Here is a 24070-nt window from a genome sequence, read left to right as displayed (position 1 = left end):
GTCCTCCTTTGACACTAAAGTTCAGGACATGCATTAACCTCCTGCCAAACCAGCCTCCATTTTCCATCATAACTCTGACTAGGGTTTTGCTTTTTGTTTAAGGACTTGACAAATTTCAATTACATTTTAACTTCTTGGTCAATTCCTTTCTCATATAATGCATTGCACCTTATAGGAGAAGATAGTGAATCTGAAAAGGCAAAACTGTGAGATCTGAGAAGTGAGCTGCAGCTCTCTTGCTGCAGCTGTGTTGTTTTAGCTGTGGGCCCTGTGGGAAGGTCCTGGTGTGGCCGACAGAGTAAAGTCACAGGATCAATATAAAGAAAGACCATCCTGGATGAGCTGACACAGAGGGGCCATGAGGTTACTGTACTGACATCTACGGCTTCCATTCTTACTGATTCTACCAAAATATCTCTTCTTAACTTTGAAGTTTATTCTGTGTAATTCACTAAAGAAGATGTTGTTAATCATTTTGAAAATTGGATTAAGGAATGTGTGTATGAGTTGCTAAGATTTTTACCTTGGGAATATGCTACAAAGATGCAAGATATGTTTTTTGAATTTTCAAAGGTTCCCAAACAGTTTTGTGAGCTTGTTGATTTGAACAAGAAGCTCATGAAGACATTGAAGGAAGCCAGGTATGATGTTGTTGTTTCAGATGCTATTGGTCCTTGTGCTGAGCTCATAGCTGAGGTCCTTGGAATACCTATTATCTCTACTCTTTGTTTCACTACTGGCAATACATATGAAAAATACTGGGAAGGTCTCCCTTCCCCCCTTCCTATGTGCCTGTGGTCTTGACAGAATTGACTGACAAGATGACATTCATGGAGACGGTGAAAAATAGACTTTGCATTTCAGAATTATCACGAGAAAATTTGGAATGAATTTTATGGTGATGTGTTAGGTAAGCCTGGGGTTCCTTTATGGCTTATATGTCAGGACTATACAACCATTCCACCATTTTTTATGTATCTGAAGGTAAATGGGTTGGTGTTTAACATTATGAGGATCCTTTGTTTACTTATTGCTGATAAGAAATGTAATGGATCTTTAACAATATGATTTAATTAACTATGAAATATAGGTAACTGCCCTATTATTGATATTGTGTGAGCTGAAGTCTGAATCTTTAAAATAGAAAAATACATTCTTAGAAATGGGCTAAACACTATTATTCAGAGGAGGAGAGTATTTTTTTAATTTGTTATTGAGTATTGGATATACTTGGCCTAAGCTGAAGTTACACTGTCCACTCAGGAGGCAGTGCCTTAGATGATTGGTACGGAAGCTGTGACCTTCTCAGTGTTTTACAGACTTGGGCAGTCAAGGAAATCCCAGAATACCCCCTCTAGCAGTACCCCTTCTCTAGAATTTAAAAAGTTCGAGTCACCTAGAACGAAGTGATTAAAGCAGCCTGGAATGTGCTACCTGCATGTACCAGAGAAGAGGCTTGAGCACAGGGCTTTCTATCTTCAAACCTGACTCTCTCCATCCCATCTAACACTGCATACATGATAAATGAGGAAAATTTGGCATTTGTCAGTACTCAAAAACCAGGACAAACAATAAGAAAATGGTTCTACAAGCTACAAGATCTGGTTGTCTTGGCTGTTGTTTAGAGTTCTTTGCAAAAATGCATCCCAACCAGTTGGGAAGTATGAGGGTTGCTGAAGGACATGAAGTTGGCCCTGGGAGAATCCAATGGCTCAGCTTTCTCACCTAGAGGTATAGATCAGGATGGAGAAAGAATAACCATGGAACAGGAAAAAAGAAAATTATTGCTTGGTAGAAGAAGTATAGAATCAGAACTTCATAAACTTTAAAGCAGGACATGTTAGTTGACAACACAGAACATGGTTCTCAAAGTAGAACTTTCTTTTATTTAACCAACATTTAAGCATTTATTGCAGATCTTCAGTTCCAGAATTGCTCCCTAAAATTCACAAACAAAAGGTGTGGAATATTTCCACCAACTGCTTAAGGCCATTCTATGTGTGCATGCATTAATAGAATGTCCCTTTCAGACTCCTTGTCATTTTGTACTGCCTACAAAACATGACTCCAATTCTTTAGGGATTTAGCCCAAAAGGGGTGCCTGATGTATTAGCTCCAGTGAAGGGATAGGTGGGCCCAGTAGAAGAAGCAATTTGAGCTAGTGGGAATGTTTCCAACAATGTGAAGAACTACTACAGAGACCACCCTATGAGCGAGGATAGATACCCTTTGGAATCATGGAAATTGTCTGAAAACTCAGGAGACAAAGCCAAATTGCAAATATATCTTCCAGAACATCATTTACAGCTAGAACAGGAGATTATTATTAATGAGATCACTTGGAATGTTGGTAAGAGGCTATTCTCAAATATTAGATACCCGGTCATAGTCCATAAACTCAAGTCTGTGATAATCAAGTGAAGACTGTCAGGCCCAGGTCTTAAAGGTCACAAAGTTTGAAGCAGTAGAGAAATTGTTTCCAATAGGACTCCCCCAATGCTATCAGAAATTAGCCTTCACTGGGCCCCAACCCCTGTAACTCAATAACAATTACAGAAGTAAATCTTAAAAATTTTTCAGCCATTTTTCTCTAGCACTGGAAGAAACCAATGCTAGTCAGTTACTCCATCTGGACATTCAAGTACAAAAAAAACCCAAACACCTTCACCATTCGTGCACTTTCATTATGAAATCCCCATCTGGAGAAGAAACCAAAGTAAATGGAGTTATCTTTTAAAATCTGACTAAGTAAAACCATTCCCTGAGGAAGTTTTGATTGGAGTGGCAACATAGAAGGTCAATGTTCAACTTTGCTTGGACTGAATACTTTTGTGCAATTAGCTAGATATCCTCCTTTGACAATAAAGTCCATGCTACATATTAACCTCTTATCATATCAGCCTCCCTTTTTCCATCAGGAACTATCACTAAAGATGTTTTTTGATTGGGCCTTGATATATTTCTATTACATTTTAACTTCTTTGTCAATTCCTTTCATGATATAACCTAAATTCCGAAAAAGCACAACCATGAGATTTCAGAAGTGGGCTGCAGTTCTTTTGATGCTGAAGCTGTGTTACTTTAGATGTGGGTCCTATGGGAAGGTCCTAGTGTGGCCTACAGAGTATAGTCATTGGATAAATATGAAGACCATCCTGGATGAGCTGGCACAGAGGACCCATGAGGTGACTGTCCTGACATCTACAGCTTCCATTCTGCTACCAAAACATCTCTCCTCAACTATGAGGTTTATCCTGTGCCATTCACTAAAGAAATATGTTGTTACTTGTTTTGACAATTGGATTAAGGAATTTAATTATGACTTGGCAAGACTTTTACCTTGGGAGTATTCTAAAAAGATGCAAGACCTGTCTTTCGAATATTCAAAGGTTCTCAAGCAGTTTTGTGAGAGTGTTGTTTTGAACAGGAAGCTTATAAAGACATTGAAGGAAGACAGATATGGTGTTGTTGTTTCAGATGCTATTGGTCCTTGTGCTGAGCTCATAGCTGAGGTCCTTGGAATACGTATTGTCTATACCCTTCGGTTCACTGCTGGCAATACATATGAAAAATACTGTGGAGGACTCCCTTCCCCTGCTTCCTGTGTGCCTGTAGTCTGGACAGAATTGACTGACAAGAAGACATTCATGGAGAGGGTGAAAAATATGCTTTTCTTCCTTTATTATGACTTTTGGTTTTAGCATTTTGATGTGAAGGATTAGGATCGGTTTTACAGTGATGTTAGGTAAGCCTGGGGCTCCTTCATGGCTTACATGTCAGGACTATACAGTCATTCTACCATTTTGTATATGTGTGAAGGTAAATGAGTTGGTATTTAAAGTTATGAGAATCCTTTGTTTACTTATTTCTGATAAGAAATGGAATTGGTCTTTAAAAATATGACTTAGGTAGCTATAGAACATAGGTGCCTTCCTTATAACTGCTATTCTGTGCACTAATGTCTAAATCTTTAAAGCAGAAAAATAGGTGCATAGGAATAATAGCTAAATGCCATTATTTAGGGAGAAGAGTGTTTTTTTTTTAATTTGGTATTTGGTATCTCTATACATGTGGTCTAAACTGGAGGTACACTTGCCACTCAAGGCACCAGTGCCTTAACTGATTGGCATGGGCACTTTGACCTTTTTGGATTTTTACAGATTTGGGCAGAACCTGTGATGTGAATGGGTATAGTGGCAGGACGTGTGACTTCCCTGGTTTAGGAAACCCCCTCCAACAATGCCCCTTCTCTGGAACTTAAAGAGTTCGAGTCACCTAGAATGGTGACTTCTAGACTGAAGCAGCCTTGTGTGTGCAGCCTGTATGCGCCAGAGGAGAGATTGGAGCATAGGGCTTGCTAATTTGAGGCTGACTCCATAACATCTGACATTGTCTACATAGTAAACAAGAAAATTTGGCAGCCCTCAAAAACCAGCAAAGAAATGAGAAAAGGAATCCACAAGTTATAAGGTCAGGTTGTCTGGGCTGTTGTTTAGAGTTCTAAGCAAAAGCTTCTTCCCAACCAATTGGGACAGTATGAGGATTGTTGAGGGCTATGAAGCTGGGAGAGATTCCTTACCTGGGAGAATTCAACGGCTCAGCTTTCTCACCTGAAGGAAGAGATCAAGATTTTGGAGCAAAAATGACCATCAAACAGAAAAAAGAAAATTGCTCTTTAGTAGAAGAAGTATAGCCTCAGCATATCATAAACGTTGACCCAGGGCGTGTCAGTTGACAGCCAAGAACATGGTTCCCAAAGGTAGAACTTCCTTTTTATTTTTTATTTTATTTATTTTTATTATTTTGCCCTTTAAGCATTTATTGTACATCTTCAATTCTAGAACTGCTTTACTTCCACCTACGATTCACAAACAAAAGGAATGGAATGGTTCCACTAACTACTTAAGGATATTCTGGGTGTACATTAGTACAATGTCCTTTTCAGACTCCTTGTCATTTTGTAATACCTACAAAATATAATTTCAGCTCTTTAGGGATACAGCACAAAAGGGCTGCCTGATGTGTCACCAGGTAAAGGGATGGGCAGATCTAGTGGAACAAGAAATGTGAGCTGGTATGAATATTTCCAACAATGTGAAGCACTATTAGAGAGATCACCCTCACAACTCCGCCTCCCTTTTTCCATCAGTGGATATGACTAAGGATTTTCTTTTTGATAAGGACTTGACAGATCTCAATTACATTTTAACTTCTTTGTCAATATCTTTTTATGATATAACCTATAGAACATGATAGGAGGAAGCTAGCGATTTCAAAAAGGCACAACCATGAGATCTGAGAAGAGGGCTGCAGTTCTTTTGCTGCTACAGCTGTGTTGCTTTAGCTGTGGGTCCTGTGGGAAGGTCCTAGCATGGCCTATGGAGTATAGTCATTGGATAAATATGAAGGTCATTCTGGATGAGCTGGCAGAGAGGGGCCATGAGGTGACGGTCCTGGCATCTACAGCTTCCATTCTTGTTGATTCTACCGAGGCATCGCTTCTCAACTTTGAGGTTTATCCTGTGCCATTCACTAAAGAAGATTTTGTTATTTTTTCTGACAAATCAGTGGAGGAATACGTGTATGACCTGCCAAACCTTTCCCCTTGGGGGTATGCTAAACGAATGCAAGAAATGTTTTTTGAATTTACAAAGGTTCTCAAACAGTTTTGTGAGAGTGTTGTTTTGAACAAGAAGCTCATGAAGACATTGAAGGAAGCTAGATATGATGTTGTTGTTTCAGATGCTTTTAGTCCATGTGGTGAGCTCATAGCTGAGGTCCTTGGAATACCTGTTGTCTATACTCTTCGGTTCATTACTGGCAATACATATGAAAAATACTGTGGAGGACTCCCTTCCCCCCCTTCCTATGTGCCTGTGGTCTTGACAGAATTGACTGATAAGATGACATTCATGGAGAGAGTGAAAAATATGCTTTTCTTCCTTTATTTTGACTTTTGGTTTCAGCATTTTGATGTAAAGGATTGGGATCGGTTTTACAGTGATGTGTTAGGTAAGCCTGGGGTTCCTTCAAGTTTTAATGTCAGGAGTATACAGCCACTCCATCACTTTTTATACATCTGATGATAAATGGGTTGGTGTTTAAAGTTATGAGAATCCTTTGTTTACTTATTCCTGATAAGAAATGGAGTTGGTCTTTAACAATATGACTTAGTTAACTAAGAAACATAGGCAGCTGTCCTATAACTACTATGCTATGAGCTAAAGTTTTAAATCTTTAAACCAGAAAAGCAAGTTCATAGGAATAGGTGCTAAATTCACTGGGGTAGGGAGTCGTTGAATTTTTTTTTTTGATTTTGATACTGGGCTATTTTATGTATTTAGCCTAAGCTGAAGGTACAGTGACCATGGCATGGTGGTCAATCATTTTGAAAAATATTGTGGATTATGCCCTTCCCCCAAACATAGTTATTCCTAGGTGACAAGAATGAAAACTTTAAGATGAAATCAAGGAGGGGATGGCAAATAAATTAGACTGACAGAGCCTGGTGAAAAAGAGGGTTGAAAAAAAAGCATTTTGAGATGAATTAGGACAGCTAAGGTATGGCCAATTAATTGAACATCTTGAATGACATTTGAGAATTCTATGTGATATGATATGACCCCAATAGTTTGAGGTAGTTTTTTGTAGTGACTGTACATATTGGTTTGGCTCTTGGTAATTTTTCTTACTTTGTATGCAATAGTTTTGATTTCCATAATTTTAATGAACAAAAGTGATTATGTATATCACTCTGACAAAAATTGTTTGAATCAGTACTTTGGTTTTTCTTTTTTCAAGTAAAGTCAATACGCATTTATTAAGGGTCTCTTATATGTCAGGCACTGTCATAAGGTCCAGGGATACAAGGATAGACAAATACTCTCCCAGTATTCAAGAATCTCACAGGATAAACAAACTATTGGCTATATGCAGGATAGATTGAATATAATCTCAGATGGAGACACTTGCATTAAGAAGGACGAGAAAGACTTCCCTTGAACAAAATGAGCTCCTAGGAACTCAGAAGTTTTCTTAGGAACTCAAGATCCTCCTGTAAGCTTCAGCAGGAATTCTTAACCTCATTTGGATAACAATTTTTAAAGTGGTCAGTTTCCTTTATTATCCTATGTATTTTGTTTCATGCATTTAAAAACATTCTTCTGAGAAGGAATCCAAATAATATTTCACCGAACTACCAAAGGTGTTCATGACACATACAAGGTTAAGAATCCTTGACCTAGAGGTTTGAGCCATCCATGACAGAGCTAACTCCTTTTTTTCTTTTTCCCTTAGGAAGGCCCACTACATTATGTGAAACTATGGGAAAAGCTGAAATGTGGCTGATTCGGACTTACTGGGATTTTGAATTTCCTCGTCCATACTTGCCAAATTTTGAATTTGTTGGAGGACTCCACTGTAAGCCTGCCAAGCCTCTTCCTGAGGTAAATCTATCTTTTGGTTTTCTAAGTTTTAATCTCCTATAAATATGTCCTGTTTTCTATGAACAAAGGCAAGGAAGGGAGAGAGATAACATTTATTAAATCCCTACTATGTGTCAGATACATGTGTGAAGTAATATACAAATAATATCTCCTTTTATCCTCACAACTCTAACATTCTAGGTGCCAGTATTATTCCTATATTACAGTTTAGGAAACTAATGAGGAGAGAGGTAAAGTGACTTGCCCAGGGTCACAATGCTAACAAGTCTCTGAGGTCAAGTTTGAACTCTGCACTTCCTGACTCTGGGACCAGCTCTCTGTCTATGTACCACCAGATGACTCAAGGGCAATGATACTGAACTGGGACTGTGGAGACCCCTGGTCTAGTTCTTCATTTGTCACTACCTCACTGTATACTTTCAGGCATAGATTTCTGATTTTTTTTGTATTGTGTATGCATTACAGTCATGGAGACTTTGAAAATGAAAATTAAATTTCGTTCTCCTCCTTAATAAAGAAGGGAAAGTTTTGGATTCTAGATGTGGTTAATGTGGACAGACATGACTCTTTGATTGTTTTTTTCTTAACAAGGGAGGTTTTAAAGGATTTTCGTGTAGGTAGGAAGTGGAAAATTATATCAGAATTTGGATGTTTTTAAAAAAGCAATAAAAAAAGTGTAACAGTCAAGCTTTGACTTAATAAATCAATCAAACCCCCCTTCCACATTTAAACTGTGATGAAGTGTCATGCTCTGACACATTTAAATTATCCTAAATGAAACTAAATGATAAGATGCTATGCTCTGACACATTTATCAGGTATTCTTTAAGTATGGATAAGACCTAACAACCTCCCTTGGTAAAATAATAATAACAAAAACAAGTCAGTCTGGGCATTTATATAGCACCTACTATGTGCCAGGATCTATGCTAAGTCCTTTACAAATATTATCTCATTTGATTTTCACAATACCCCTGGAAGACAGGTGCTATCACTATGCCCATTTTATAGGTGAGGAAACTGAGGCAGGCAAGGTTTAAGTGATTGGTCCAAGGTCACACAGCTAGTAAGTCTCAGAATGAGGTGAAATGACCAGAATTCTAGGAGTTAACAAAAAAGAGACAGGACTCCTACTGCTTGAAGTGGAAAGGACAATGATGACTGACCAAAGAGAGAAGAAAAGTGCTTAGTTTTAATTTTGCTCCTATTTTTTCTTCCAAGAAGAATGATCTGTAAACTTTTTAAAAGCAGAAAACAAATATAAACAATAGAAGGTGAGTTGTGCACAGTAAGTCATGATGAGATAAATGATTTACTCAGGGTAATATGATTAGGAAATATCAAAGGAAGAACTTAAGCTGAAGTCTTAACTCTTTAAATGCCTGTTCATGCTATGTTGATTTTAACATGCCATGCTGAAATGAACATCACTATAACTAGTTTTGAACTCCACCTGTAAGAAATTTATGTATCATGGAGACTCTCCACAATGATCATGAAAATATTCTAGCTCGCTTGACTCTGCTACTCAACCCAGCACCCTATAAACCTGAGCTTTTGTCCTCACCTGAGGTAGGACTATATGCCCTACATAGAATGCTGATGCATAGAATATATTCAAAGATAAATTATCTTAAAGGTAGTGCAAACCAGAGAGAGCAAACAGAAAATTAATATCCCAATCCCCAGTGACTTTTAACTCCTGACTACTCTGCATATGTAAGGATTGTACACAGGGAAACTATAAAACAAGATTAATTTTATGGCCACAATTGAACTTCAGTCTTCCTCTTATATAGCAGTTCTTAAATGTTTTAAAATATAGTTTTAAATGAGCAAAAATCTATCTTGTCTCCCTCACTGTAAAAAGAAAAGAAAAACAAATCCCTTGTCACAAATAAGCATAGTTGAGAAAAACAAATCCCTCTCTTTGGCCAGGTTCAAAAAGTATATTTTTCAATTTATACCCAGAATCCACCATATCTAAGGCAGGAGGTTGGTAGTATGTCTAATCACTTGTTGTCTCGAATCTTGATTGGTCATTGAATTGATCAAAACACCTTGTACTTACATGGTTGTTGTCATAGCATAAACTGCTTTCCTGACTCACTTTATTCTCCATCTGTCCTTAGGCATCTTCCCAATTTCTCTGAAATAACCCTCTTTGTCATGTCTTATATATCAGTAATATTCCATTGTACATATATACGTGTGAATACATATATGTTTACACACACATACTACAATTTTATCAGTCATTCCCCAGTTGATGGGTTCCCCCCTTTAGTTTGCAATTCTTTTCATAAAAGTGCAGTATAACAGGAGTTATTAACCTTTCTTGGTGTTGTGAATCTTTTTGACAGCCTGGTGAAACCAATGGATCTCCTCTAAGAATAATGTTTTTAAATAATTAAATATATAAATACATAAAATAAAATACATAGAGTTGCAAAGAATCCAATTTTATTGAAATTCAGTTATTTCTTGGGTATTGTGGCACATGCCAGTAATCTCTACTTCAAGGAAAACTGAAATCTAGTGGGACACCTGACTTCAAGAATTCTTGGTGTCCATAATAAGTCTCATCCCGATGTAGGGGAGTCACCACTCTGCCTAAGGAAAGACAAATTGGTTCAGGTTCGAAACAGGAAATGTCAGTGTTCCTGTGCCCATCAGTAGTGTGATTGACCTATTAGCAACCATTTTACTTTTAGCCTGAGCAAGATAGGGAGAACTAGTCTCCCTTTCTCTATACGGAGAGTTATCAAAATATATTTTAAAATACAAGTTCATAGATCTAGGCTAAATCCCCTGCTCTATAGCCCGAGCTTGTTTTTAATTCTGCCATGATGTGTGTACATACATTTGTTTCAAGATCCAGTGGAAGTTTTACCTCTCCATGAAGAACTTCCTATTCCCTCTGACCAGAAATAATTTCTCCCTTTTTAGATTTCTGATAGCTCTTTGTTGATTACACTACTTTGTACGTATATATTTAATTTTTTATCTGTCTTACCTCCCCAGTGAGATTTTAGCCTCCTGAAGAGCAGGGGTCATTGACTCTGAATAGCAGTAGGAGGCATTTACATAGCATTTTACAACTACTATAATTTTATCCTCTGACCACACCTGGGAAGTAGATGCTATTGTTATCCCCATTTTACAGAGTAGGAGACTGAAGCACAGCAGAGGCTAAGTGACTTGCCCAGGGTCACACAGCTAAGAAGTGTCTGAAGCTGGATTTGAATTCAGGACTTCCTGACTCCAGGTCCACTGCACTACCAACTTGCATCTTAGAGAAAGGAAACTGGAGATAGGATTCCTATTCAGGTGCATATTGAACTTTAAGTCCCTTCCAGATCTGTTTCCACGCTTTATAGCTCTAGAACTTCACACAGGTCTTATCATTATAGTTTGTCAATACTTCACAAGAGCTGTACATGCTCCCTTTGGCAAACAGCTTCTCTACACTTAAGTAGGCAGTCTTTGAATTGCTGTGACCATCAATAATTGTCAGTAATTAAAGGCAGCCAACTCTGATAATGAACTTCTACAAACACAGCTAGACAGGTGTTTGAATGACCTCATGAAACCCTTATTTGAAGTCTTTTCAGCAAACTAGCATAGTCTGAGAAAGCAGAGTGTACCCGGAAGGCATCAGAAGAGGTAAATATACAGAGTATGCTTAATACAGACTTGTTACTTCACAGATGTTTGTTAGCTTGATTGGATTGAAGTGATTTTTTTAAGCTGTTTTTCTCCATCTTATATATGATCAATCTTTTCTTTACAGGAAATGGAAAAATTTGTCCAGAGCTCTGGAGAACATGGTATTGTAGTATTTTCTCTTGGGTCAATGGTCAAAAACTTAACTGAGGAAAAGAGTAATCTGATTGCTGCAGCTCTTGCCCAGATTCCACAGAAGGTGAGAAAAAGAAGACAAACCTCTTCCACTACCTTGGTCTATTTAAAATTTAAGAAGAGGGTCTGCTTAGCAAGATTTTCTATTAAAAACGTGAGGGAGGCAATTGGGGTTAAGTGACTTGCCCAGGGTCACACAGTTAGTAAGAATCTAAGGTCAGATTTGAACTCAGAAGGCCAATGTTCTGTCCATTGTGCCACATAGCTGCCCCAATTTCTTTAGCTTTTAAAGCCTTGCACAATCTATCTCTATCCCACGCACTAGAATCCAGCCAAATTGGTCTTTTCTCTACTCTTAACATATAAGATTCCTTCTTCCATTTCTGTTCCTTTGCATTGTCTGTCCTTCAAACCTAGAATGCATAGGTTCCCCGCTCTCTCCTCACCAAGTGCCTTGTCTTCCTTCCAGACACAGCTGAAGTACCACTTTCTCTACAATGCAACCCTTTCATCTTAACGAGGAAGAAACAGAAAATGAAAGAGACAACAGGACTAGCCCAAGGTTACCTAGGAAATGAGTAATGGAGTGAGAATTTGAACCCAGGTCCTTTGATTCTGATCCCAATATAGTAGAAGGGGAGGGGGTAGCAGGGAAGAAGAAATTAAGATCATGGATGAGGAGGATGGAGAAATACAGGTGAATTGGGAGAGGTTTAAGTGGCAGAAAAGAGGGTGAAAGAGATGGCAGGTGGAGTCGGAAGGGGACCAGGAGAGCACAGAGGCTGATGAGGTACCTCCTTAGTTTGACTATCATTAGAGTTATGGTCAGAAAATTCCTTTAAGTCCCCATCAAAAGTCTATCATTTAAAATCATTCTGGGGACTCTACTTAGCAAAACTGCAAAGAAAATGTGATGCCTTGGAATTTCCTCTTAGCACTCACAATGACCCTAATTTGTATGGGAAACAACTTAGGGAAAGACTTGAGTGATGGTGGTGAGCATTTTTCTTCTTTCCTACTAATACCTGTTGGCAAGCAACAAAACATTGTTTCACTGGAAAAAATATCGAATACACTAGTGTACTTTGTCATTATTGTCATGGCTTAAGTGGATTTGGGGTTGTTGTTGATATTCGATTTTTTTTTTCCTCAATGAGTTTTGGGTATTTCTCCTTCAGTAGTAATAAGCATTTAACTTGTTAGAACTGAGTGAATTTTACAATTAAAGGACTGTATGAAGTGAAACTATTTCTGTTTCCTAACATATCAAAACTCTATATACATTATTACAGATTCTAATGCATGTGAAAGCATACTGTACAACTTTGTATAGTGAGGCAGGGTAACTAGAGAGCTACTTAGAGTGGCTCCTAATACTTGGCCTCAGTATAACTTAGGCTGCAGTCTTTTCTCTGATGTATGCTGTTTGATTCTAGGCAAATGGGAAGCACAGTGTCAAAGTTCTAGAGTCAGGCTCTCAGACATTTACTATGTAACCCTGGGCAAGTCTCTTCGTCCAGGGAGCATTGCATATAACATCAGAATTTTTTTTAATGTGTTAATTGGTTTTGTTGACTTTTTCCCCCTTTTCTGTCTTCTTAAAAAATTATTTTTGGTAAGAAATCACTTTGTGGAAGGCAGAGGAAAAAGATCACAGGGAAAATGTAGGTAATAGAAAAATCATTTTTTAATTTCTAAAAATTCAAAGTTTTAGAATCAATAATCACAACATTTATTAGTGTTTTAATTTCCAAGTCTTTCTAAGACAACAATGGAATGAAAAATCATTTGGTGCTGAATATTATCCTGCTCTGATCAAGATGATCCATGTCTTCTTTTTATAATTATTTTATTGATATCCTTTGATTTTATGTCATTTTATTTCCAAATATATTCCTTCTCCTCCCCTTCTCAGTGAACTGTGCCTTGAAACAATGATTAAAGAAGAAAAGTAGCTGAGAAAAAACATTCAATGCACTATATAGCTGTCTCTGTATCTCTATTTCTATCCATCTATTCATTTATGAAAGCATCTTAGACCTTAAAATAGAAACATGACTTTGAGGAAGTAAACTGGATATGTCCTAAAAGAAAAACAACCTTATCTATAGAGTGAACCTGTTGACTGAGTATCCTCATCTGTGAAATGAGGACCCCTCCAGCTCTAACATTCCAGGGATCTATGACTTTTTGGGGTAATGAACAAGAGAGGTGAGCATGCATTCTGCAACAATCTCAAAGGAGCTATCCTAATATTTTTGGTGTCATAGAATTTCTTCTACTCAAAATACTACTCCCTATTGACTCTAAGATAAAATACAGCCTCTCCAGATTCAGATTCAATATTTAAAGCTGTTAACAATTTGGGTCCAACTTAATTTCCCAGCATTACTTAATACTGACCATTGGGAATTTCTTATCTTTTAGATTTCCATTGTAATAGAATTCAGGTGAGTGGAGAATTGATGAATAGACTACATTCCCCAGTGTCAACTATCTTCTACCTGGTCTTTGCTTCTCAGTTTCCTCTTTTCAAACTCAGTCCCTGAAAAGAATATGGTAGGCAGAAATAGTAGGAAGGTGGCAGTGTGGTAGAAAAGAGCCCTGGATTCAAACTCAGATTACCTGGATTTAAATCAAGGCTTTACCACTTAATAAATGAGTGATCTGAAGAATTGGGGCTTCATTTTCTTCCTCTGTAAAATGAGAGGGTTAGACTAGATGATTTCTAAGATTCATTCCAGATCTAAAATTCCACAATCTTATGACATAGCTATCCCTTCATTCTACCTGATGTCAGAGGATCAGGCTAAGATGCAAAAAGGCATATGGATGCTTAAAATAAAAAACATTTTTGTTTAACTAACAATTAGAGCTACCCAAAATTGGAGTGGTTTTGGAGGATGGGAGGTTGAAGAACCAAAGTTCTTCAAGCAAATATGGGCTGAGCATTGTCAGGTAAATTGCAAAGAAGACAAACTAAATTGGATTAAATGTCCACCGAGGTCCCTTCTAAATCTGAGATTCTAGAACTTTGTGATTCCTTTTGATATTGTAGAAAGAACCCTGAAATTGACTGTCAAAATGTAATTCTGAATAAAGTTATCTTATCTTTCTACAGAGAATGAATTTAATTCCAGTATTTCCAACTGCAGTAGGTAGCACAAGTATTATCCTCATTTCATGAAAGAATAAAATGACTTAGACATGCTCAGTCACACAATTAGTCTGAGCTAGTATTTGACTAGCTCGAGTTCAACATTCTTTCCATTGCACCGCATGGTATGACTCTATTTTTCTTGTTTTCAGATTATCTCTCTTCAATTCATCATCCACACAGCTACCCTAATAATCTTCCTGAAGCACATTTCTGATCATGCTACTCTGCTGCTCAAAATTCTTCACTGGCTCCTTATTGCCTCTAAGATGAAATACCAACTCTTCAGCCTGGCATTTAAAGCTATCCGTGATTTAGTTCCAATCTACTTTTCTGCCTTCCTGCATGCTAAATTCTAAACTAAATTTCTAGCTTTTCCCCGAACCTGGAATTCTGTCTTGCTACTTCACAACTTTAGCCATCTTCTGTGCCTTTTCATCATTTTCTTTGAGAATCCTTATTTTCTTTCAAGGCTCAGTTCAGGAACTACCTATTCTGTGAAGCCTTCCCTGATCTCTCGTAGTAGTAATATGTTCATTTATCTTCTTTCTCTAATTCCTTGTTTGTTTGTTTTTTCTTTTGATGCTTATTTAGATATGTATTGCATGCACCAGTAGATTTCTGTAGGCTCCTTGGGGCAAGACATTATCTTTTCTTTGCATTCAACAGCAACTAAATGATATTTTGCACATACATAACATGTTTGCTGAATGGGATATGGTTAACAAAATATTTTCTGAAAAAAGTGATCATAAGTATGCTTTTCTCAACAACATTAAAGCAAATCCATTTCCTAGCAATGTTGAATTTTTAAGCTGAGAGCTAGGATGGCCCACAGAATATATGTTTTTGGAAATTTAATATTTGTAATATCTATTCAAATCCAATTTTGTCAATTCACTTAAGGAAGATGCCTTAAATTCTATGTTGGTTCCCTACCCTGTCTGGGTTGTTACAGTTTTCTCCTCTATTAAATGGGAATGGGAATGACAACAGTGACCTTCTTAATAGGATGTTTATGAAAGTTCTTTAAAAAGGATAGATAGAGAGTAACATTGGTAGCAAGTGCTTTAAAAGTACTCGTCACCTACTTTCTCTGGGTTCTAATTTTCTTCAGTTATGGAACAAGAAGGTTGGACTAGATTTTCATTAAAGGTCCTTCTTGTTTTAGAGTTTTATGATTCCACATACATTGTAATTTTTTTCATTTTATTTTGAAAGGTTCTATGGCGATACCAAGGAAAAAAGCCAGACACATTAGGTCCAAATACCAGAACCTATGACTGGATTCCTCAGAATGATCTTCTTGGTGAGACTATGGATGAGAAATAATGAAATTAATTAAATCTTATCTTCTTGATTCTCTTCCATTGTTGGGGGAGGGAGATGTGCATCTGCTCTACAAACCACATTGTCACTAGTGGAACACTTTCCTAAGTGAAGTATTGATGAAAATTCTCCATACCAAGAAATTCAGTGGCTTCTTTTGTGAGATATTACCAATTAATAGGAGACCATGAGAGAAAAGTTAATGTATAGTGGAGAGATTTAGGAGACCTAGGTTCAAATTTGGTCTCTGACACTTATTAATGTTATGTCTCTGGACTAATAACTGACTACTGTGAGTCTTAAGTAACTCTATAACTAAGCAATAAAAAAGATCATTATATGTTTTAATGGAACAAACTCTTACACCTAAGAAATCATAGGTCTGATATTGTTTGTAGAATAATTCCAGGACAGTGCATTCACTTAAGACGTTATGAAAAAAAAAAAAAACCTGAAAGAATTATGTTATACATTCATTCTTGATCAAAGTTATCAGTGACCCCCTAAAAAGCCTAAGGCAACTCTAAAACAACTGAAATAATTGATCAGGCTGACTGAAGATTGCAAATTATATACAAGGAGCTATGAAACTCAGCTAGCCTTTCCCAGGTGTTTCTTCCTCTTACTATCTAAGCGGGGAAAGATTCCTCATAAGGAATCTAGTCTTTCTGAAAGCTGATAACTTAGATGATAATAATTACTAGAACTTACTGAATTATTAAACCATCAGTAGGTGTATTGCTTGTTGCAACCTCTACTACATTAAATGCAGCATGGTACAGTGACAATACGTTGGATTTGGGGTTAAGGGACCTAGGTTCAAAACCTGGCTTCCTATGAACTAGTTAAGTTTTAGGGGGCCACAATCCTCTTCATGTGTAAAATAAGCGAGAGTTGGACTGCATGAGTTCTGAGAACCCTTCTAAGTCTAAATCCGTGATCCTATGAACAGATCAAAATGGTAGAACATTTGGGTGAAGAGTTAAAGGATCTTTAACATGTTTTTCTAATATGTGATAACTATAAGTAAATATAATTGGTTTCCTTTGTAATCTTCTAATAATTTATGCTTTTAAAAACATTATTCTGATAAGCAGGCCATAGATTTAACTATACCACAAAAGGTATCCATAACGCACACACACACACACACACACAGATTAAGAACCTCTGCAATGAGAGGTTCAATTCCTTCTAGAAAAATTACTCTAAAGATTATGTGCATAGATACTTTCAATATTCTAAGTCATCTCAAATTGTGGGGGCAAGGGGAAATAAATTATGAGAGTTTCACAACATAAAGAGAGGAAACAGATCTGGTGGAGTGTCCACCTGGCTACTTACTTGGGTTGGAAATGACAACTAAGAATCAAGTTGATTAAAGTGAGAGAAAGTTCCAAGTTACCTGCTTTTTGTGTTCTTGTTGTATTCAGGGAAATAGAGGGGAGTGGGTTGCCATAAAAATAGTCTATCAAGCAAATGCATGAAAAAGAAGTGCAATTGTTCAGAGACTCTTCAGAAAAAGAGGACTTTCTTTTCTGGTTCTCTCTGTGCACATTCTTTAAACATTTATTAAAGATGCAATGTAAGATTTTTGTGATCCACCGTCCTTTCATTTGCTTACTAATCATAACTGTACCCAGAGATCAACATGCAGACATTACCTCATCTTCTTTTCTAACACACTGAAAGTTCCACATGCTCCCATTTTTATACCAATTTGTTACATTAATATCACTGCCCCAATGACTTACATAGTCCATTCTTTCTTCTGTCTTCTAAATCCATCATAAGTTAATTAAACTGATCCCTTTCCTTCCCTTTCTATCCTAGGTCACCCCAAAACCAAGGCTTTTATCACTCATGGTGGAACCAATGGAATCTATGAAGCTATCTATCATGGAGTTCCCATGATAGGTGTGCCCATGTTTGCTGATCAGCCTGATAACATCGCTCACATGAAGGCTAAGGGAGCAGCTGTTGAAGTAGACTTTCATACAATGACAACTGCAGATATGCTTAATGCTTTGAAGACAGTCATCAACAACCCCTCGTGAGTATCATAATTCACTGCTTCCTTACCACTGATAACCTTACCTACCAGTACTGGGAATTGGTATAGTGAAACAAACATTTGGTATCAAGGGACCAGTCTGAATCCTTGTAGAATGCCAGGCCTGGAATCATGAATACAAGTCTGGCCTCAGACCTTTACTAGCTGTGTGACCTTGGATGAGTAACATCACCCTGTTTGCCTCAGTTTCCTCATCTGCAAAATGCGCTGGAGAAAGAAATGGCAAACCACTCCACTATCTTTGCCAAGAAACACCAAATGGGGTCACAAAGAGTGAAACTTGACTGAAATGACTAAGCCACTGTGTAGCATTAGGACAAATCATTTCACCTCTCTTAGGAGGTTGGATTAGATGGTCTCCAAGATTTGTGGAGGACCCTAAATGCGTGATCCCAAAAATCCTGTTAATTAAATGCCACATTTTCAAAGCATTTCTTTTCTTTTCTTATGTTTCTCTTCTTTCTCTCTGTTTCTATTTTCGTTTTTTGAGACTGTCTCCCTGTCTTGCCCAGGGTAGAACAATAGTGGCCACTCAAGGACCAACCCCATTGCTGATTAGCTGGAAACACTGACACAATTTATTTCTACCCTTGTCCAGTTCCTCCCTTCTTAAACAGCTTAGTGGCCCACTATTCCCAAGGTCTTACATATTGATGCTTACCAGGCCATAAAACCCTAGCCAGACCTGTCTTCGGGATCAAGGTTTTTATGCATCACAAAAATGCTAAGCACCCTAGATATGCCACTCATCATCTTACTCCTTGGACATTATTGGCTTTCTACTTGCTTACTTAGCAACTATTGTCTCCATGGTTGCTAAATGCTGCCTGTTTTACTGCCAAAAGTTAGGTAAAACAGGAAAGAAACAGAAGAGGGCACAATTTACCCAAATACTTAATGCAGATTGGCTTGAACCCTTTTGTAGTTCAGAATTCCCAAACTCAAATGATCCACCACCCTAAGCCTCTCCAATAGCAGGACCTCCTGGTGTGCCCTGCTGTTCCTGGTTTAAAAGAGCTTTATTTTCTGTGAAATAATATGATATTTGTAAAGCAGCTATCATCTTTGGCCACCTATTTCCCTCTACAACATACTACTGAATCTCTATAAGATGTTTACAGAATATTACTCCTAAAAGTCACTTAATAAGTGTGTTCAATTGAATTAATGAAAATATTAGTGCATCAGAAATTTTTAAAACTACTTTTTGGAACAAATGCTTCCAAATGTTATAGCTGCTTAAGTATTTCAGTAAAGCCATGACCTTATCATCCCGTCACAAATGAAACTCAAAACATTGACAACTTCTCACCCTTCTATTTGTATCTTCGCATACACATCATCCATAGATGATCTACTCAACCCAGTGGAAGACTTCTATAAGGTCTTTTGCCATTTTGTGGACACTAGTGAAGGGCTAAAGCTATTCCTTTGTTTTCTGGTGCTCAGAGACTTCATAAGGGTTCCCATATGATTAGAAAGGGATATTGGCCAGTTCTGTGCCTGTGATGATTTTTCACATATGATTCACAAAACTGATTCCCTATGGGGGAAAAAACTTCATCGATAAATAACAAGGATCTCATTTTCTGTTTTGCAACATTTGATGAAAGAGAAGAGAAGAATAAATTCTTTCAGTTTCAGACACTGTCACATGGTTCATACTTCATCTCCCTTGTTCTTTAATAAAGGATAACTATGTGGCTGGAGTAGGAAGATGCTCAGCATCCTTGACCAGCTCCAAATAGGAATATCTGCCATCTGATGACTTTGTAGGTATTCTAAGAGGGAAGAAGTGACTTACTCTCTTCTGCTTTGTGTATGTGTTTCCATTTCAGATACAAAGAGAATGCTATGAGATTATCAAGAATTCACCATGACCAACCCGTGAAACCCCTAGACCGAGCTGTCTTCTGGATCGAGTTTGTGATGCGTCACAAAGGTGCTAAGCACCTTAGACCTGCTTCCCATGACCTCACCTGGTACCAGTACCACTCCCTGGACGTGATTGGCTTCCTACTTGCCTGTGTGGCAACTGTTGTCTTCATAGCCATCAAATGTTGCTTCTTTTGCTGTGGGAAGTTGGGTAGAAAAGGAAAGAAACAAAAGAAGGCATAATTTCCCATGATACCTGAAGCTAAGGTTGGGGTATTGAAGAGGTGAGAAAGGAACCTGGAAGATCTCCACCTTAGTATAATGTAGTCTAGCTGCTATGAGATTGAAACAAACTCCTCCTTTTCACAATTCAACAATATTTATATGACTATTATTATGTGCGAAGCTTTGCAAATTAGTCCAGAAGGGTATGGAAAGATAAGTAAAAGAGTTCTCCTTAATAAGCTTGTAATCAATGTAGAAAGATAAGACATGTACACAAATAATCAGAGTGTCACTTATAATATAATAAGAGACACACTCAAAGAAGCACTTTAAGAGGTTTTTTGTACTTTCATTACCTAGTTTGTGATATTAAAGTTTTGTCCAGGTAGACTGGGAAAACTACAATACCCAACTCATTGGAAAATAACATTAAGATGCAGGAAAGAAACACAAAATTCAAATGGAACTTTTCCTCAGTATTCCCCTTGATCTTGGTTGCCTGACTGTTTTCTTTTGATCTTCTATCTGTCCTTTCCACTTTCACAAGTGTTATTTCACACCTTAGCATATAATTTCCAAGAGTCATTCAAACACCTTTAACCTTGATCTATGAGGACAAACTTGACCCAAATGGTTTGTGACCATAGCTTGATGCTCTAGGACTGATTACTCAGATACCCGAGCTCTACTACACACTTTGCTGAGTGCCTATGAGACTTCATGTCTCTGGGATTCAAATAGTCTCCTCATTTGCAAAATGAGAAACAAGCTCTAAAACTGGAAGTGGTCCAAAGACCCAGAATTCAGTGCGGACACTTTGATTTGGTAAGTATCCAAGACATAGTTGTATCAGGACTGTGGAGATACAAAGTTGCTCACAATTGAAACTTACTGAAGAGTAAGTTTCAGAACCAGAGTCCTCAAAGTCGACTTAAAATGTTTACCTTTTTCTATGACATCAGAGTAAATGATTAAAAGGTCTTAGCTCCATTTTTAGACCCAAAAGTCTGTTCTCTTTACAATACACTACTGAATCTCATCCTTCACCAATGGAAATAGGACCAGAATTTTGTGCTCAACATTGCTTTGGTCTGTATTTGGTTTGAGGATACCCAGAATGCTGCAGACATTTTTCTGGGTGCTTTGCAGAAGGTTTGTAACCATCAGGAATTTATACCAAGGCAGAACATAACAGAACGTTGAACTCCTTTTGACATCAAACATTTCCTTGTAGTGTATGTGTTAGCTTTGAAAACTGAAAATGTCTCATGCCCATTTTCTACTAACCAATTTGCTGTTCACATGTGGCCTTAAGCATCCTTCATATGTGCGTCAACCTTTTGGTTCAGCATTCTCCTGTTCAAAGTTCATTGTTATCCTCTTTCCAAAGACGTAGTGGAATTTTCATTTCATTTAAATAAAAAAATATGCTTTGGTTCTTCTATCTGAAAGGAAGGCTTACTCCCATTTAGCCACCTTACAGATCTTTTCTGAAAAGTGACCTGGAGACTCCCAAGTATAGGTGACTGGAAAATGAGCATAATTCCACTTAATTATAAATTATCTGAGCTTGCATTTCCCTTTACTGATATCTTCTCCCATTCTCTTCTTTTCAGCCCCACCCTCCTGATAGGCATAAGGTCAGGGAACTAATGACACTGAATACCTCAGTGCATTCCCTCAGTCATCCAATGGATTGGACTTATACACCAAACTCAGCAGAATAAAAACAATAAAATTCACTGAAAGAAAGAATTCAGTTAATTAGGATTTCCAAGGCCCTGCATTTCAGGAAAATAATTTAGGAGTAAGTAGTTCTGGGCTTCAATTAAAAAAAAAATCTAAAGCTTCTCTATTTCTAAAGAGTATCCATTCAAACCAATTACCAGTCAAATGATCTAAGGTCATAGGATGCTCTTGGAATAATAAGTGGTGATGGTAGTTCCTGTTAGAAAAGGATTGCTAAAAGATTTCTTTCACATTTCATCTTGACTAGTAATATCTAAATTTAGAGCAAAGTAAAATTACTCCTATGTCTTATAAGAAGAAGTACATGGAATGCTTTTCTTTACTCTGGAAGAGAGATTATCTCCAATACACTAATGGGAAAAATGTGACTATCTTATAGTAAACTGTAAAGGAACACAGGAGGAAAGTTATTGTTCACTGGTAGTATAAAACAAAATAAAAACAAAATAATAATCTTATGAGTTCCATGCAATTTTATTTTTTAAATTCATTTGTATTGATCACTTCTTAGATCATAATCAAAGTAATGCTTCTGTGGGGAAGCCTTGAATTTTGTTAGCTAGAAATTAAGCTTTTATTGTCCTGTCTAAACAAGACTGCTTTGTAAACCCTGCTTCTTAAAAATAATGGGGTTTGCTACAATTTTAGTTTAGTCTTTTGATAGTGTTTGTAGCTAAGTGAAATATTTTATGTTTTCTTCTAGTTTTAATAGTTAAGATGATCATGGGCCAAGCCATTTTATCTCATTGTAGATTTCTAAAGATCATGCAGACCATTCCTCACCAAGCATTCTTCTGAGTCTTAAACTTTCTACTTTTGGACAGAGATTTACATAATGCTCCTTAATTCGTGTATCAGTGTGTTAATTAGGTTGATATAGCATTATATGTTTGGAAGTCTTGGGAGAAAAGTGTATATAAATTGCTGCTGGAATTCTTACCATTGTAATATGTTTTCTACCAAGTAAGAGTTTAAGGTCTACAAATGATACATTTTCAGAGGACAAGCGCCCTCTAGTGACTTCATTAAAAGCTATAAATCCCTACATAACTTTCAAATTCATTTTTCAAAAGCATACTTAGAATCAATATGATTGTGACACTGTTAATATTACTTCTTGACCTTGACTGAAATTAGCAGTATATGACTGCAAATCCTTTGTACCTTGATTTTAGGTTAATATGCAAATCAGCATTGTAAATTCATTTTCCAAAGACTTAAATAAAAAAAAAAAGATTGTTATGGTATGTGCATTTTTTTTAAGAATATTTGTTTTACGTTGGGGAGTGGGGAATCCTAAAATTCATGGGGACAATAACGGTCGATGGCCTGGATTTCCGCCTACTTTGTTAATGGGGTTCTACGTAAAACCAGTAAAAAATAGATTCATTCCAGAAAACATTCCGGTATTGAGTGCTTCCACTAAAAGAATGGTTTGACATATATAGATGTCAAAGGTGTTTGACATAGATCAAATCTGGTCCCTCTATGGCAAGACAATCCTTTTACTCCTCCCTAACCCAGTCACTATCCTACTCACCATAGATCTTTCAAATTTTTTCATCCTTTCAAAACCCTCCACATTTCCCTCTTCCTCTCCCACAGATGAGAACCTTGACTTACATTTCACTGAAAAAATCGAGGCCACTAGGTCAACTCCTTTTCTCCCCTCCTCCTCATTTCATATTACTCAAGTGCCTTCCCCCACTATCTCCTCCACCCCAGGCTCACAGAAGAGATGGCCTTTCTCAAGGCAAAACCTATCCATTGATCCATTGATACCAATGATCTCTTAACTGACACATCTAATGACTTTTTTCAGTCCTTATCTTTACTGATACCTCTGCTCTTATCACCCACTTCTCCTGGATACTCTTTTTTTCTCATTAAAATTAAAACATTTCAGAAACATTGTTCTGGGTAATTTAATCATTTTGTTAATAAGGTCAGCACATTAATAAAAGGATGGTTATTTCTAAAGTTAATAAATGGATGCTCATTGTGCTATCTCTCTTAGACCAAAGACAATCATGGTGGAGGAGTCACAGCTTCCTTGAAAGCAGGAGGTGATCCATGAATTAAATCTAATTGGCTAATGTAATTAGAGGCAGACTACATTAACATGAAGGGCTGAGTATGTTTGAGTGGGGAAGTATCTCTCTATCATACCACCCATAGCTATCAATTCAAAGAATGCATACTCCACCCAATCCTGAGCTGAATGCAATAGCTTCCCCTTGGTGAGGCCATAGATGAGAAAGTGAATCCAATCTCATAATCAGTAATGTCCTCAAGAACTGAGAAAGTCAGGACTTTGTAGGGGAGAAGGTGGGGCTCTGAATCTCCCCAAGATAT

The 24070-nt window shown here is 37.3% G+C and overlaps 1 protein-coding gene across 22 annotated transcripts in view; it reads left to right on the top strand.

The window, feature by feature from the left end:
• The window catches only part of LOC140511757 (UDP-glucuronosyltransferase 2A2-like), a 255003-nt gene extending 232041 nt beyond the window's left edge, over positions 1-22962 (top strand). For 16 of the 22 annotated variants that reach the window (XM_072620959.1, XM_072620958.1, XM_072620951.1 and 13 more), the window contains exons 2-6: positions 7297-7445; positions 11239-11370; positions 15685-15772; positions 17626-17845; positions 19705-22962. In XM_072620959.1, the coding sequence (XP_072477060.1) occupies positions 7297-7445; positions 11239-11370; positions 15685-15772; positions 17626-17845; positions 19705-19984 (869 nt within the window). In that variant the 3' untranslated portion in view covers positions 19985-22962. Of the gene's footprint in view, positions 1-3348; positions 3657-3679; positions 3746-4731; positions 4760-4870; positions 6013-7296; positions 7446-11238; positions 11371-15684; positions 15773-17625; positions 17846-19704 lie in introns of those variants that run through there. The other 6 variants (XM_072620972.1, XM_072620971.1, XM_072620970.1 and 3 more) reach the window with 6 other exon arrangements.
• The last annotated feature ends 1108 nt before the right edge of the window (positions 22963-24070 follow it).

Source organism: Notamacropus eugenii, chromosome 6 (assembly GCF_028372415.1).
Source record: "Notamacropus eugenii isolate mMacEug1 chromosome 6, mMacEug1.pri_v2, whole genome shotgun sequence".
In the NCBI taxonomy this organism is placed as follows: domain Eukaryota; kingdom Metazoa; phylum Chordata; class Mammalia; order Diprotodontia; family Macropodidae; genus Notamacropus; species Notamacropus eugenii.
The sequence above is the reverse complement of the archived record's forward strand: the minus strand, read 5'-3'. Positions and strand labels throughout refer to the sequence as shown.